This window comes from Ixodes scapularis, unplaced genomic scaffold (assembly GCF_016920785.2).
Source record: "Ixodes scapularis isolate PalLabHiFi unplaced genomic scaffold, ASM1692078v2 PGA_scaffold13__105_contigs__length_92229423, whole genome shotgun sequence".
In the NCBI taxonomy this organism is placed as follows: Eukaryota; Metazoa; Arthropoda; class Arachnida; order Ixodida; family Ixodidae; genus Ixodes; species Ixodes scapularis.
Genome location: NW_024609839.1, coordinates 86,508,933 through 86,525,282, shown reverse-complemented (window position 1 = coordinate 86,525,282; position 16,350 = coordinate 86,508,933). Strand labels below are relative to the sequence as shown.

The 16,350-nt window shown below is 50.0% G+C and overlaps 1 protein-coding gene across 2 annotated transcripts; it reads left to right on the top strand.

The window, feature by feature from the left end:
• Positions 1 to 2: 2 nt before the first annotated feature.
• On the top strand, positions 3 to 15,960 carry LOC8029891 (male-specific lethal 3 homolog). 2 transcript variants are annotated; one of them, XM_029991277.4, is made up of 12 exons: positions 3 to 505; positions 603 to 685; positions 756 to 851; positions 5,372 to 5,525; positions 8,804 to 8,950; positions 11,033 to 11,175; positions 12,019 to 12,150; positions 12,988 to 13,133; positions 14,101 to 14,256; positions 14,605 to 14,793; positions 15,552 to 15,636; positions 15,705 to 15,960. In XM_029991277.4, exons 1-12 carry the CDS (start codon positions 404 to 406, stop codon positions 15,811 to 15,813), a joined length of 1,542 nt encoding a protein of 513 aa, XP_029847137.2. In that variant the 5' UTR covers positions 3 to 403; the 3' UTR covers positions 15,814 to 15,960. The 2 variants fall into 2 exon arrangements, with proteins under 2 accessions (XP_029847137.2, XP_029847141.2); XM_029991281.4 differs by lacking the exon at positions 12,019 to 12,150 and having other exon boundaries at positions 189 to 505.
• Positions 15,961 to 16,350: the final 390 nt, after the last annotated feature.

Here is a 16,350-nt window from a genome sequence, read left to right as displayed (position 1 = left end):
TCATTGTCCGCCATTACGTGAAAACAGGAAGCAGCCCCCCGTCTGCTCCGGATATGAAAAACTGAATCCAGCTCAATAATCGACTAATTAACATTTCATCTTTCAATTTCGCCTTTCATTTGAAATTAACGCACAGTACAATCTTAATGATGCGGTTATTTAATGACCGTTTTATAGTTTTCAGGGTTTTCGGTGGGAAAAGGGTTCGAGGCTATCTTTCCCGAACCCGTTATTCCGCTATGTTTTTGTTGTGCGCTGTATCAGGCTGCTGGATGTTTTGTTTTTCCTCTGTTCTCGAGAAAAACAACAACAAAACAATGAAAGGCAAAACGAGTAGTTAACAAACGAGTGAAGCGTGTGCGAAAGATCCACTAATTGCCTCCCCACCGGCGCCATCGCCAAGATGGTTTCCACTCGCGGCGTAAAGTTCAAGTTCACCGAGGGAGAAAAAGTTCTCTGCTACGAGCCGGACTCTTCCAAAGCCAAAGTCCTCTACGACTCGAAGGTAAACCTCCGGGCCGCAGAGCCGCTCGAACGATCGACCGCGGTGTTGAGGTCGCCTCTCCGCTCGGAGTTCGAACGAGTGCCCGTTTCTCCGCCAGGTCTTGGAGCTTGTGGTCGAGAAGGACAACCGCGGCCGCAAGATGCCCGAGTACCTGATCCACTTCAGCGGCTGGAACAGCAGGTGACGCTCTGTCTAGAGGCCGCGGTGCCGCCCGATTTTTCGGACGACGACGTCCCGCCTTGCGTTCCAGCTGGGACCGCTGCGTGGCCGAGGAGTTCATCCTACCGGACACTCCGGACAACCGAAAGCTGCAGAAGAGGCTCGCAGAGGAGGCTGCGCACAAGCTGTGAGTTGGGACCGCGGTAATTGGGACGAAGCCGACGCGGTCCTACAGGCACTCTGGAAGGGCCGTTTCAGGGGGAACTTGATTTGGCCGGCGTGCATTCCACTGGCTGCACGTGCTGGCACGAGCACGGAGGTGCTGTGTGCGAGCGAAGACGAAGCGCCTGAGCGTGCGTGCTCGGCAAGGTACGCCGCTCAAGCGCTTCGTACGCCGCGAGCCCCCTCGCCCTGAAAGCCCATTCACAGGAGCGTTTGTTCACGTTTTCTGAGTTACATTAGGAATCACCAGGACACCCATGCTTTTTGGGGAAGAACAAGTAGGAATGACTTGACTTGCTTTTTTTGTGGAAGAACAGGTAGGAATCACCATCAGCATGGTACGATGACATCACGTGCAAGCCGTGTATACAAATACACGTATGTTGTCTTGAATGATGACACTTTGTGAGCGTGCATGAATGGCAGACTTACTTTTCTACATTCTCCTTCGCTCACGCTTAAGGGAAAGCGGGTATTTGCGACTTACGCAGGCTGAATGGCACCTAGCGGGAAAACACTGAGCTGGCCGAAGCAGACCCTTTGCGATATCAGCCCGTCTCTTGTGGCTTTTATGATTACGTGTTGTCGGCGGTTGGCGCGATGGCCACTGAAGAAAAGTGTAAGAAGTTGTGTTGGTTGTACCCATACCAACAAAAAGAGCACCAACGACAAGGTTGCAGGGAAAAATTATTACTCATAAAGGCCTAAGAAATTGGGCGCACCTTGCATTGCTTTTCATATTGTGTAGGGCAAACAGCTGTCCCGGTAACTTTTTCGTTAGCGTCGTATCAGCGCGCTGCCAAGGTCACTCTGAACGCAAGCTACGCAACCGTGTGAACCAGATATTCTGCGTTCAGCAACGTTCATTAGCGTGGTAGGAGGACCGTAGGTAGTCCTTTTATCGTCTCCCCAAAGAAAACTAAAGGCTTGTTCACACACTTGCGACCTCTTAAAACCGAGTGCCTTGGAACCTCTTAATATCTTTTACGACGAGAGGACACTGGCACCATCTATTGGGTTGCAGTGAAACTTGGCGGTCCGGCGTATTTTCTATTTTTTCTCACGCATTATCTTTTCTCTCTTGGCTCGAAAAACTTTTGTCAGTGTTATAAATGAGCCTTTCTCATAGGTAGTACACACATTTGACCTTGGAAATCCCACAAAACCTTCGCTCTTGTGAAATGCTGTTCCAGGGTCACCGCATAGATGGCACCAGGGTGCCACTGTATTCTCTCGTCCTACAAAATTTTAAAAGGTTTCAGCAGGTCTTGTCTCTTTGGGTCACACTCGGTTGCAAGTGTGTGAACGAGCCTTAACCCTCTGAAAGCTTGCTTGCACCACCGCACGTTATGAATGTAGTTGATCAATATTGGAACAAACTAATTTTGAAGTCAATACTTCCCTGCTTAGACCAGGGGCCCTAATCTAAACACTTGGTGAAAAAGCCGGCAAAGAAATCCGGCACCAAGGTCAAGCGTGATGCCGGCGAGTCGCAAGCACCGGATTTTTGTCTACTTTTTCGCCAGGTGTCCAGATTTGAGCCCCAAAACATTGCGCGTCGAGCTGGCACATGCAAGGGAAACCTGTTTTTGGCCGCCATACTCGTCGATTAGTGGCAACCCCTATACGTGCCTCGCACCTGACGTCATCCCAGCAGCTCTGTGGCCACCACCAGAGAAGAGGGGAAGAAGGAACTTCCCTCAGCGGGACTCTCTTTTGTGTGTCCCAGGCCAACACTACCTAGAGCCACGGCCGCAGTGCTCCGATTTGTGACGTCACAGATTCGCGACGAGAGGGCCGACTTCGAAGGATGGCTTTTCCGCTATACATGCTCTCTTTTTTCCTTATATTTGTTTTTCCCGGGATGCCAAATGGCGCAGGTTCCGCCCTTTTTTTTTTTTTTCTTAGCTTTTTCCGATCCTCCCTGGGCAGTTGTGCAATGACAATTTTTGCCTCCTTTGCACATCCACGGAAGGCTTGCGCGAGACTCGCGGCAGGAGTATGCAAACTCCTTTAACCGCCTCTTGTGCTTGTTGTGCATGGTGGTTAGCGTGCAGTGTTTGGCGAGTTACGTCAGCTTTCGGGCTAGCCATGCCTCATAAATGCCGTGTCCCTGGGTGCCATGGGAACTACGGAATGTGTCCTCGACAAAAGTGCCTGTATTTAAGTTCCTAGAGGATGAAGAACAGCGAAAAGCATGGGTGCGGGCGACCCCTCGAGAAAATCTGGTGCTATCGACGCATACCAGGGTGAGAACATCAATATATTTTCACATCATATCTTTTTTCAATTACTTTTCTTTCGTTTAATTTTATGCTGACATTGCAGCGAAGCTGACAGGTACAAGCTGGCTTGCACTCTTTGTTTTAGAAACTTTGTAGCGCAAGCTCCCAATCCCAAACCAAGGTCAGGAGCCTGTAGCCTTCGATCTCTGTCCCTCTCTTGTTCCTGTCTCCATGGCGCATATTATTTAAGGAATCAATGGAATCTGTTTCACAAACCTCGGGCTGAGCTATGCCTTACTATGGAAGATTCAGACTGATAGCTGGGAACACTGTTTCGGAAAGTACCGGCTGCTGGCTGGCTCGCAATGTCACATATTTATAGGCAGCTCTATGAAGGTGAAAATAAACTGTGATTGCAGAGTATGTTGCCGACAATCACGTGCGAAGACGAGCGATGGGAGGAGTTTGAAAAACAAGTAGACACGCCACGGCCCAGCTACAACATGATCGTTGTGGAAGAGTCGGTGTCACTAGCGATAAATGAGACCCTCCCAGTCCTATATGGGCGTGGCAGGATACGCAGTTTATGCCACTTGGAAAAAGCTGCAAGTGTCAGGAATGCGGGGCAGCGCTGACCGCTGAAGACAAGACGGCAAGTTTCACTCACGCAGGAGAACTACTCTCTTGTCAAGAAATTGGATTGAGCGAGGCTTCTTTATCCAACTATGTTCGTCGTTAATGGCGTAAGGCACAATTACATTGTTGCTCAAGAATTTTACCAACCAGCGTCAGTTCGTCATTGAGCTCACAATGGAACTACTGCCTGCCAACTGTCGAGGTGCAGCACAAACATTCTGCTGAAAAACTATTGTGGAAGGCTGAACGGCCAGGCTCATGAGGCTAATTGCAAGTCAAAGAAAAGAAAATATGAAACTCTAAAATCAAAATAATAATTTATATTCAGCGCAACAGTTGTCATAACATTGTCATCGTGCAACGGCATTAAAGCCTACATGCTGTGTCTTAGTGTCGCGAAAGCTGCAGAACAACATCTAAGATGTTTGTGTGCGAATCGTGTCAAGATGGATACAAGAAGTATGGTTATATGGGAAGATAAAATTTGAAACTTTTCAAGGTGAGAAAACTTTAATTTGCAGCTTCTATTCGAAATGTGAATTAATGCAGGTAGTTGTGTGCATGAAGCTCCAACACAGGTGTTCCTTACTGAAAATAATACTTTACGCTTGCTAAGTTTGCCTGCACTCAGTTGAATCAAAGCTTGTACACTTTGATTTAGACGGTGTCCGCCCTCATTTTCCTGTCTTTTCTGCTTCTAATTTTTCGTTTTCGTGCCCCAGTCTCGGATTATTTACTTTATGATAAGTGTTTCCCAGCTTGCCTGTAGTTTATTTTTAAACTACTCATTTACTTCTGATAAAATTACATTTGAACACACAGCATATTTTCAAACTGCGAAATAGCATCAGTCCGCAATTTTTTTAACACTCTTTTCATTAGGTAGCTCCACAGACGAATTCAGTAACCACATATGTGCTGGCAGCACCTACTTGATTGTTACTGTTATGCATTTGGGTGGGTCCTTTCACTTCTAACAATAATGTTTCAGGGCAATTATTCTATGTTTGTTTTTGTCTACTTGCATGTGGAAATAAATAAAGCACCCAAGAGTTGTTTGCCTAAAACGAAAACCCACCTTTCTCGAAACGTCGTTAACCTTGTTCTTACATATCATAACAGTAATTGTCCGTCCTAATAAGTTGCCCGTGTAATAAAATATGTTTCCTAGTCATATAGATGTTTTTAAACCCTGTTTTACCTATTAACAAACGTTTGGGTCAATAAAAATGCCATACTATGTCGGTAAATCTATGCGCAATTGCCTTCGGTCCAGCGCTTTCCGGCGGCGCTCGCCCGCCGACTCGCGTGATGTCACCGGAGGAACGCCGTGGCCTTCAGCTCTAGGTGGCGTTGCCGCAGGCTTGCCTAGCCGTTGCTATTCTCCCTCTAGAAGGTCATAGAAGATTATCCCGTCGCTCAAAATTCGTACGAAAGCAGCTTTCTCTTCTCTCTCTTCCGTGGTGGTGCAATATAGGTGATGTGACGTCGGTGCAAAGCATGTATTGGGAGTCGCAAAGAGTGACTCCGCTCGAGACGCACTCTTTTCGTTGCCCTCAGCCAGTGAAGTAGTCCTATCATTTGGCCGGGGCACGTCACCGACTGAGGTGGTCCCCCGTCGCAGACTGCAGACGAGCCGCTCGAAGCGGCGGAAAGTGCCCGCCATCCTCAAAGAGAGCCTGAGCAGGAGCAAGGGGCCGGGCGAGGGCGGCCGTCGGGACAGGAGCGACTCGAGCAGCGCCCGGGAGGACTCCTCGTCCGACTCCGACAAGTCGGAGGTGGGTTGGTCGCCGCATCGCGAGGAAATTGCTTTCAAGTGCCAGGTTGCATCCGTCCCCTAGTCTTCGACCACGATGTAAAGATGTATAGGCGTGTACACTGCGCACATCGCAGCTGCCAGATAAAGTCCTCGCCTCGGTTGCAAGTGGCACCACCAGGTGACTCTCTGATGAGCGGCTTGTGGTAATCTGTCGCGGGCTCTGCTTCCTATGCTTCTCTGTTAAAGACACGCTCATACTTGCTGTCACATCCCGAGAGCTAGCCCACCTCAAATCAAAGAGCATATCGGGTAAAAATTAGGAGTGGGCTAACTTTTGGTGTGCAATCGAGAAAAGTTGAAAAAGAAATGCTATTTTTAGGTTATGCGTTTCTGCAAACCTTCTTATCGCGGAAAGGGGAAATGAAGCAAAGATGACTACTTCCCAGTCAGCAATGTTCGCTTGTATCCCACCATAGCTAACTATCCGCACTTATGCCGAGACCATCATTGATCTGAACGCCACAATTACTAGAAATGAGCTATTTTTCGGTGGCTAAGAAAAAAAAAAAAAAATAGCAAATCGAGCCTAAAATAGGGGGCGGGTTATCTTGCGGGGGTAAGGCAATTCTCAGGATATTACGGTAGTTGTTTCCTGGGTGTGCCTCGTTTGTAGAACTTGACACTTGTGCTATGTGTGTGTTGCTTAGTTTCAGCTTTGTCATTGACTGTAGTTTCGTGCCTTAAAGGCAGCAAGAAAGTTCTACGAGCGCATTGAAGTAGAGAGATCCAGGGAGCAGCGTTCAAACGGGTGTCCGTCGAGGTCGGAGCAGACGCACCGAGCAGAAACCGTGCATGCTCGAGTGCCACGACAAAGAGACACTTTTTCTGTTTTTAAGTCGCTCCGTCCACCCAGTGGTGACGCCGTCGGAACGGGCTACTCGGGTGCTCACCGAAGGGACTTTATGTGGTCGTTCGCGTCGCAGCTTTCGTTGTGCTGTGTGTCCTCACCGAAAGACCATCTTATGCTGTACCTTCGACCGTGCTTTATTTAGAGGGCAACTCCGGTCAATTCCGAAAATTCTTGGATTACGGGTGATCATCGTGTCAAAACTACTTTTAAACAGTTCTATGCTGTTCGCTTTCCGAAAAGTTAAATAGTTTCCTTGCAAACCTCGTTTAAACGAAAATCACTAAGCGAAACCGAAACCTTACTCGCAGCAGGCAACATTGGTCTCGCTCGTCAACTACTGGACGTCACGCAGTACGGAGACGTCGGCCATTTCATCAACGAAATGGGCGGATGGCGTGACGGCGTTGTTGACCCGGTGCAGTCGCGCAGTGGCAGTGTCGCGTGTCGTCTGCTCTCTTCCTTCTCCGCCCCACACTCTTTTTTCTCTCTCGCCCTCACGCCTCGAAGAGTAAGGAACAAACAAAACAATTCTTCCAGTTGTTGATGCTCTGAACAGTGTTGGCTGTATGCACACAGCAACGTTGACTGCGCTGCGCCGCGCATTGCCCGCTATTCGCAACTCCAATTCACTATAGGTGGCGCCACTCATTTCGGTGATGCGTGGCTGTATAGCAGTTGCTGAGCCTGTTTAGTGTGCTGGCTTCACTGAGCGATACAAATCATTCCTGCTTATACAAGGAAAATAGGGTGTTATGTGTGCACGTCCCCTCTTTATCCTGAAAACAAAAACGGTGCTTAACGTAATATTTACACCAGGAGGGCACGTTTTGGAACGTAACCGAAACTAACTTCTATTTTGAATTTAATTTCTCAGCACAGGCGTCAATTTTGGATTCTTTCATAACTCAAGATCTGTCTCTCTCTTTCATAGCTCAAAGTGTGTTTTTGCCACCTTTTCTGGCTCAGATAATTGTCATGTGAAATAATGAATTGCAGGCCTTTTGATGGGGTTTTGGGTGTTTAGATGACTTCAAACATTATTTCCACCACAAGAATAACAGAATCAATACAAATTTTGCAAGATATCGCCACAGGTGATGAGTTTAGGGGATGTTTACAAAACGTATGGAATAAGAAACGCTGTTCTCACTACAGAAACCAAAAAGACAGAATCCGAGTGAGACAGCAGAAGTGTGCGTGTTTTTTGAAGCAATGCATGACGCATAGGACTTTAATTTACATCCACCAATTTTTGCATGTTTGTATATTTTGATACCGATGTCAGAGTTTTTGATATGCTAGAGAGAAAACAATATATCGTAAAATACCGGGCAAGCGCCCATTCAAAATCTCAAGATAATCGCGAAAAAATGGGGAATGGGTGCTTGTCCGGTATTCAGTTTTACATACCAATGTACTGCGCATATTTTCTCAGATCTGAGGCCCGCTTCAGACGGGGCAACTTTTCCATCAATTTTGTGGTTGCTAGTGGGTTGTTCCGTAGCTTTCCCTAAATCGACACGAATTGCTGAGATCGGGTCCGGCTCGAAACGGACGAGTAACTCGAACAACTTGGAGACAACCTGGACACTGGACGTCCTCGATCGACGGAGCACAGCCTTTCGGTGTGGCTTTTCATTGACCCAACGCACACCCAGAAAATCGACGGTGCACCAGGGTGCAGTCCCGTCGGGCGTTGCGGCCAGGAGTGTGAATCGAGGCAATGGCGGGAGTAGCAGACGCGCAGTCTATGGAGATGGCGACCTTGCGGAAACGATTGCGCCTCACGGCGGCGCTCGATTAATTCCTTGGCACTTCTGACGGCGAGGACGACGAGCTTCTGACGATCGCCACAATTACCTGTGGCTGGTGTGGTGGCAAGTAGCACCCAAAAGTTATGAACTTCGTGGAAAGCATTGCGAGGCGTCTCGGTGACACCGAGGTACGGCTATTATCTAGCGGCACTTTCTCTTGAACCAACAATGATAAGCAAAATATGCCCATAGAATTATCATTCGCTTCATCTCCACAATGTTCACTTTTGTGGGACCGCTAAATCTGCGAGTAAAAAACCGAAAAAAATTGACAGCGGACAGGCATTGCGCGAGGATGTCCACGAGGAAAAAACAAACAAAACGCAAGGTGATGCATGGTGGCAGTTGCCACGGTACACCAGTCATGGCACAGTTTATCCTCGATGTTGCACCGACTTCGCGCTGCACGACCAAAGAGCGTTGTGCACTGTCCTAGTTTCAGGGCACTTCCAGTGCGAGTTGGTCAAAGATGCTACATGATAGGTGGCTTGATGCCTCTTAGTGGGGCACTTGACCGTACTCTGAGGCAGGCCTAGCCTCTTGCGAGGCCAACGTCTGGCGGTCGCGTTGCAGAGGGAGGACCAGAGGGACAGCGACGAGGCGGAGGAGGAGAGCGACGAGGAGCCCGACGAGGTGGCCCGGGAGTTTGAGCTGGAGATCCCCCGGGTGCTGAAAGAGCGTCTGGAAGACGACTGCTACCTGGTCACCTGCAGGTCCAAGGTGGGGCACCCGCCGGACTCGCGCGGCCGTCCGCCATGGTTTGTTGTAGAGGAGTGGGCAGAGCCGATACTACCTGCAAGACGAGGTCTGCGCCTTTGTCTACGTTTTCGCACTTAGAGGCGTGAAGACGCGGATAATGGGGAGTTTTAGCGAGTAGTTTTTGGAGCGCACGATTCCGAAATCGCTAACGGTGCAGCTGCTTGGTTCCGCAAAATTGGATGCGACATTTAACATATTTTACCGAATCGTAACTATGTAAGCTGTGATGACGATTGAATAGATGGATGGATGGACACGGCTGAACCTTTTGAAAAAACACCTAGCTAGTGTTTTTTTTGTTTTTTTACATTCATATAACATAGCTATTGTATTTCCTCGCATAAAGAACACACTTCTTTTCCCCAAAAATTGACACATATTTGGGGCTTGCAATCGTTACGCAGGGTAAAAGTTTTGCATTTACACACTTTGCGCAAATGTCAGCGTAGGTGCCATTATGACACGGCAGTGTACTGTGGCACGTCTTCACAAACGGAGGTGCACCCTCCACTGATTGTGGGTGCGCCACAGTGCTCATGCTCTATAACCTGCTAACCTTTTTTAGGGCGCATTCGGCATGCCTTTTGCCAAACTAAAAGCGACCTACGAAGCTTACTGAGCGTGAAAAGCGACACGACCGGTCTTGGGCCTAACCACTTTCATGATTTCACTGTCCGACAGCAGACCACAGACGATGGCAGGTTCGTTGACATCAATGCATCCGGTGGGCAAAGCGTGTCCAGGGCTGGGCTATTCCCCAACCCCAGGTTCCTTAGGTGTGCGCGCTGCTCAGAATCACGGTTGATCACTTCCACAACTATGCACTTTCAGCTATTACGAGAGCGGCTTGGCTTGGCTTCACTAAACCCAGCCGCTTGGCAGCAAAAAAAAAAAAATTGGCTTGGTGGCTAGCTGAGTTGGACGCAGTTCGAGACTCGCGGAGCCAAAAATTGGAGGTGCATTTATTACGCGGGGGAAAAAGAAAATTCAAAATCTTGATGCCCGTTGAGGGGTGCGTTCAATATGCGAGTAAATAATGTATGTATATATCTAGAGATTTGTTCTTAAAAACTATATACGATCTGCATGTCGGAGGCACCTCTATGCAACCGCGTGCCCACACCTTCCACCCTACAGGTCGCCCGGAAGGGAATGAGAAAATATTCATACTTTCCTCGACCTATGCCACCAGTCACATAATCTCTTCGTGGTTATCTCCACCCTCCTTATGTCTATTTTTCCTTCACGTTCCCTTGATCCCAGTGCGTTTGTTAAATTAGTCGGCTCCTCAGCTATAGTTCACGACTTTCACAATCGCTTACCATTGTGAGTAGTTCTTGAAATTATTTCAGTTAAGCTCTCAAAGAAAGCAAAGAGTAACTGGATGGCAGATGAACTCCTGCTGTCCGAAGCATAACGCTCGGCAGGGCCCATGTAGTCTGTCGCCAATCTGAATAGAATTGTTTACCCGGGTCGTCGACAGTGCTGGCATGGTTTGATGTGACGACTCCAGCGTTGGGTGTCGGAAAGACAAACAAGAAGAGCATCCCAAAGCCCCCAACGTGGCGTCGGCGATGCGTTCGAGGACGATTTTTTTGTGTTAAAACGACTAGCTAAAACTCCCTGATAATAGACATAGGAACCACTTGGGCGCACTTTCACACCGCTAGCCCCGCGCCTTTTGGCACGAGTGGCAACATCAGGGCACCACCAAGCCTCCCACGTGCCCCAAATCGTTCTGAAACCTATTTAGTGGTTTTCTACGATGCTCAGCAAGTTTTTAATTGGAACCATATCTTTATATTCTATAATTAAAATATTTTATAATTCAAAAGGTAATTAGAAAATTTTAGTTAATTAATGTATCGTGGCAATTTTCTCCCTGTATTGTGTCCTCTGGCCGTATGACCCTCCTGCACAGACCATATTGGTGTAACTTTCGCGGCTTTCCTGAGACAAATCCGTGATGCCTTAAAAAAACACCCAGTACATCTCGCCCGAGGCCCCGTCCCCCCTTTGACGTATCCGTTTTCGCGCTTCCAGCTGGTGCGCCTCCCGTGCTCGCCCAGCGTGGTGGACTTGCTCGAGGCGTACCTGCGTCACTACGCCGACAGGCTCACCAACACGGGGAACCGGAATGGAGGGCCGCGCCTGCCGGTGGTTCCGCCGGCCGACATTCAGGCCAGGTGCGCCTTTCTACGTCGTTCGACTCGGCGCCGGTGTAAGAGCTGTTGGTGGTAATTGTCTGGTTTGTGAGAGCCGTTGCGCCACTTGTAAAGGCTTGTTCGCGCTTGTGTTTGTTTACTACCGAGTTCTTGTAACCTCTTGCGATGAGAGAACACGACGATCCCTGAGGTGGTCTTGGAATTGCATTTCACTAGAGCAAAGGTTTTGCGGTATTTGCAAGATTAAATGTACATACAATAATCCCTCGTTATAACAAAGTCAATGGGACGGCAAAAAAATTCAATATAAGCGGTAATTCGATGAAAGTGAAAGAGCCAAGAAAGTGCCAGCAGCCGCAAAGCTGGATGGGAACACTGAGGGACTCTGACCGCATATTTAATCGAGCAGACCTTGGTTTTGGAGGTCTCGCGGCAGCTTTACCGAGTGAAAATATATTTAAGTGGAGTTTGCTGATAATTTCATCCGGGCATCAGTTCTCCTCGAACTGCTCCAGGCATCACAAAAACACTGTCACCTCCGCTGCACTCCACTTGGTTTCTGTACGTGTCTGTGCGGTATCTGTAGTCTCCGTTTTTCTCCCGCTAGTATGCAGGGAAGTCAATGGCTTCGCGGTCAACTCTCGATAATTCAAATCTCGTGAGAAGCGTCTTGTGCCACCCCCGTGTCGAAACTGGTCCCGAATCGGCTACAAATCTCGTCGGAGAAGCCAGCGCGTCCCGCCATCGGATGTCGCGTTGAAGAGGGAGGAAAAACGAGGACGCTGTAAATGCACCTGTCGGAGACGCGTGGCGGGCATCGTGGTGTCAATGGCTGCTGGCGAAAGACTCTGGTGGCTCGTGCAGGTTCGGGCTGTGCAGGGAGGCGATGGACGGGCTGCGCATCGTCTTCAGCTTCACCCTGTCCACGTCGCTGCTGTACGGCGTGGAGCAGAGGCAGTACCAGCTGGTGACCGGCTGGTGTCGCCCCCTAGCGCTGTGCGTCCCCCTTCTTCCTCTTCCTCTCCAACTCGGGAGTGGAGGGGGCCGGTTCGGTCGGGGGAAGGGGCACCCTGGTTCTAGGTTTTGCGAGGGTGTCGTCTGCCAGGCCACCTTGGGAGTTCACCTTCGGGACCCGTGGTGGCCGGGTGGGAGGAAACCGAGAGTGAGGCTGCCCCGGGTACTTCTAGGGCGTAGGAGGCATTTTCGCGGCCCGTTCCGCTGCATGCATGTACAGTCATGTCTATTTAATACGGACACCGTTAATATGTAGGGTCCCCGCTTTATAGACAACATTTTTGGGGACGAGCTGGGTAAATGCTCGCATTTTGACTGCATTATTACGGACAACTCGCATTATGGACGCTTTTTGGGGGGAATGGACGTGTTCATATGAACGAAACGTCACTGTACACTGGTTGCACCGATCCTGCCACCACGTTGTATAACAGAACTGGATATAAATCTGTAAAGAAAATGCCGGGCGCCATGCATTTGCAAATAAACGGATTGCAAATAATTTGCAAATAAAAGGATTAGTATCCTTTGGGCGAATGGGCTCGTCACCGAACAAGTCCGTGAATTTACTTACGGTACTTCTGCCGAGCTGCAAGTTGTAGTCTTGGGCAACAATCTCATGCGCATGCGTACCGGCCAAGCGCTTGCAGACGACACGAGTCGACCTGCTTGATGCCCGGAAGAACGAGGGATAAATGTTTTTAATAGATACCCGGAGGCTTTTCCTTTGAGACGTGGGTGTTGCGAAACAGCGAGAATAGATGGTATTCAAACTATTTCTGCCTGCCTGCGTCAACATGTGGCTGCACCAAACTCCAGGACCAGGCCACCGGAGGAGCCTGACGAGGCGCCGGAGTGCAGCAGCAGCCAGGCGGCGGACTCTGCAGCCGTGGCGAGGGGGCGGTCTGGCAAACACAACGGCACGGACGCGAGGGCGACCTCTCCTCCGCGGCGGAGGACCTCTGGTGGGTGTTTCGGTGACTGGCCAAAGGAGTTGCGTCGTGCGTCTGTTTGGATAGTGGGAAGTTGAAGCTGGAACTCGCGCTTGATCACGACCGAGTTCCTGCCATCTCTCTTGACGAGAGAATGGATGGATGGATACGGCTGAACCCTCTTGGTTGGGCGGCAACTTGTGCCACCTAGCCAAAGCTTCTGAATCCAACAATTCACTCGTGTCCGATTACCGTATTTACTCGAGTAATAGCCGCACTGTTTATGAAGTAAACCCGAGGGTTCGCTTTTCTGCGGAGCATGCGGATTGGCAATCATTGCGATCGACAGCATGACTCCAGGGGTTTACAGGACAGAGATACCATCTATGAGCAATGAACTTGTATAGAGATTCATGTTTTCGATCTGGTTATTCGCTGTTATTTATGTGCAACGCAATGATTGGCTGTATATGTGCTTTGCAGGAAAGTAGAAGCAAGGGTCTTGTTCATAAATAGTGCGGCTATTACTCAAGTAGATACGGTGAATTCTTCGATTAAATTAAAGAATACACTCGGATTCTGGCGCCATCTACAAAGTGGCGCTGTAACTGCATTTCATTGGAGCGAAGGTTTTCCTGTATTTGCAAGATCGAATGTACGTACAATCCGAGAGAAATGGTCGTTGATAACATTGTGAAGAGATTTTCGAGTCAAGAAAGAATGACGATCGAAAAAAGTAGGAAATGCACGGAAGTCGCGAGTGTTCCGAGGCTGCCAACAGATGGCGCCATCCTGTTCTCTCATCGTAAAAGATTGCAAGACGTTGTACTGCACACGGTCATAAGCAGACGCAAATGTGCAAACCGACGTTTGTCTGTTTTTGTAAGGTGGAAGGAATTGTTGGTTTTTGCTTTTCTCTGGCAATGCGGATGACAGTTTCTTTGTGTAGAAAACTGATTGCGATCTCTGCGTGCATTGCACGTGGGCTGCAACGTTGCAGGAAGCCCGCCGGAGCGCCGGACCCTGCGCTCCTCGGACCGTCACCCGAGCGGAAGCAGCGGCAACAATTCGGTCAACGCCGGCGGCTCGTCCCCGTCCAAGTCCGCCAACGACGAGAGCGACTCCGACAACCTTCCGCTGGCAGTCGCCATCAGAGGTCATGGCAGCTTTGCTCCCGCGTCCCCTTGACCTGACCCTTGGTTCGGGGTTTACGGCCATACTTCAGTCGTATACTTGTAGACCCCATAACGTAAAGCACACTTTCGAAAACAGCTTAGTGTAACGGTGTACCTTGCGCATAACTGGAAGTTCTCATTACTCCCGTCAATAGACTATGCTGTGGGAACTTACTGGGGGGGGCACGCTCGTGTCGTTGGCAGATCTAATTTCACGATCGAAGAGGCAGAAATAGCAGAAGGCAACGGGATCGTGAACGAAGGTGTTCCGTTCAAGTCGTGTCATGCCCAGCTTCAGGTACGAACGTGGTGACCTTGCACCCCCGCAGGTCTGGCGCACAGGCATCGAACGACGAGCGTCTGCTCGGCAACGTCCACCGCGTCTACGGTGCCGCCGGACCCTCCCCGCACCCTGGCCGCCTCGCTCGACTGCAAGCTGCTGCCCAAGGAGTCCCTCGAGGAGTGCCCGTCGTCCGCCGCCCTCCTCTACGGGCCCCAGCACTTCCTGAGGCTCTTCGGTGGGTGTGCGGGGTCAGGGAACCCGGTGCACAGCTTGCAGGCTGCACGAAGTGCTAGCAGAGGCCACAAGTGTGCACGGCTTTCGACGGCGCCTTTCGTGCTCGGGCGAAGGCGCAAACGACGCGTTCAACGGAGCTATGCCGTCAAGCCTTTGCCTTTGCCTTGGAGTGCGCGCTCTAGCTGCTATTAGCGGCAAACTTCTTCGCATCGCACGTGTCGAGCAAGCAATGATAGTGGTGATAGCTTTCAGTGCACTAAGAGATGCAAAGCCGAAGCTTGGGAAGCTCTGAGCGAAGGGCGTATACACATCAAAGTAGGCCACACACCCTCGACCCTAGGCTCACTTCCAGGAGGCACAGTCTGTACCGCGAGCCACGCGCTCCTCGGTTCGCATTTCATTTTTCCCCGATAGTACATTGTGCAGTACAAGGCTGCCAAGACAGGGCACGCTTACCGGGGTGCCGGGAGTCGCAGTTTGGCCACCTCTGCGCTAAGAGCTCCGGAACTGACTTCTTTGCCGGGGCACTCGCTCACTCCCAAGAGCCCGCTCACACGCACTTAGAGGACAGAGGGCTGTTCTCTCCTAAAGTATCCTGGCAGAGGTTTTTCTTTTGTGCGCTCAAATCTCGGAGTACTACTCCCGACTTCTAGTGCACCAGCGCTGTGAGGTGTACCCTGCACTCTCGCTTGCAGAGCACTAGAGAGTCTTTCTTCCTTTGTGCCAAGTCACATCTGCACTCTTTCGTTACTTCTCCAGTGAAACTTCCCGAGTTGCTGGTGAAGATGAGTCTATCCAAGCGGAAGGCGGACCATCTCCATGCCATCCTCAACGGGCTTTTAAAGTAAGCCCGTTTCTTTCCCAGCTAGTCCGAGCATCCGGAGATCCGATCGTCTTCTTGCCTCTTTCCAGCTACCTGGCCGGAGAGCAAGAACAGTTGTTCCAGAAGTCCGCCTACGGCGACGCCGAGCTGGTGATGGTGGAGCTTGAAAAGTGTGCCGGTGTGCAGAAAGGCAGTTGACGGTGTCTCGGTTCGGCCGGGCGAGTGGTGGCACCTGCCGAGCATTTGTCGGACAGTGTCGATGAGTGTGCCGATGAAGCTCTCCTCGATAACGAGGATTTTCACATAACCGCTCGTGTCGGTGTAAATAAAACTTCCGGTGCTTCACTTCTACCGTGGATTTCTACGGGGAAATTTATATTATCAACCATTGTCACAACCTCCGTTTGCCCCTAAACTGCAAGTGCGGTACATCATACATCTGCCTATTGCCACGTGAGCACTCTCCTGCCCATACCCACACTCCAATGGTGTACCGTAGTCAAATATTTTTGGGGAAAGGGGGGGGGGTCAAAATGCATGTGTATGTTATATATTCAGGGGTGGAAGCGCTACGCGAATTGTGCCGTTGTGTGCCGAACCACTTTCGCTGCGCCACCCTGCTCATTGTTACCGTTTTCTAGAAGGGGGACCAGATGAAGAGACAGCATTGAGAGGTGGTCTTGGTGCGCACAGTGCTGCGTCTTTATCTATCTGGTCCCTTGTCGTTTGCGCTGT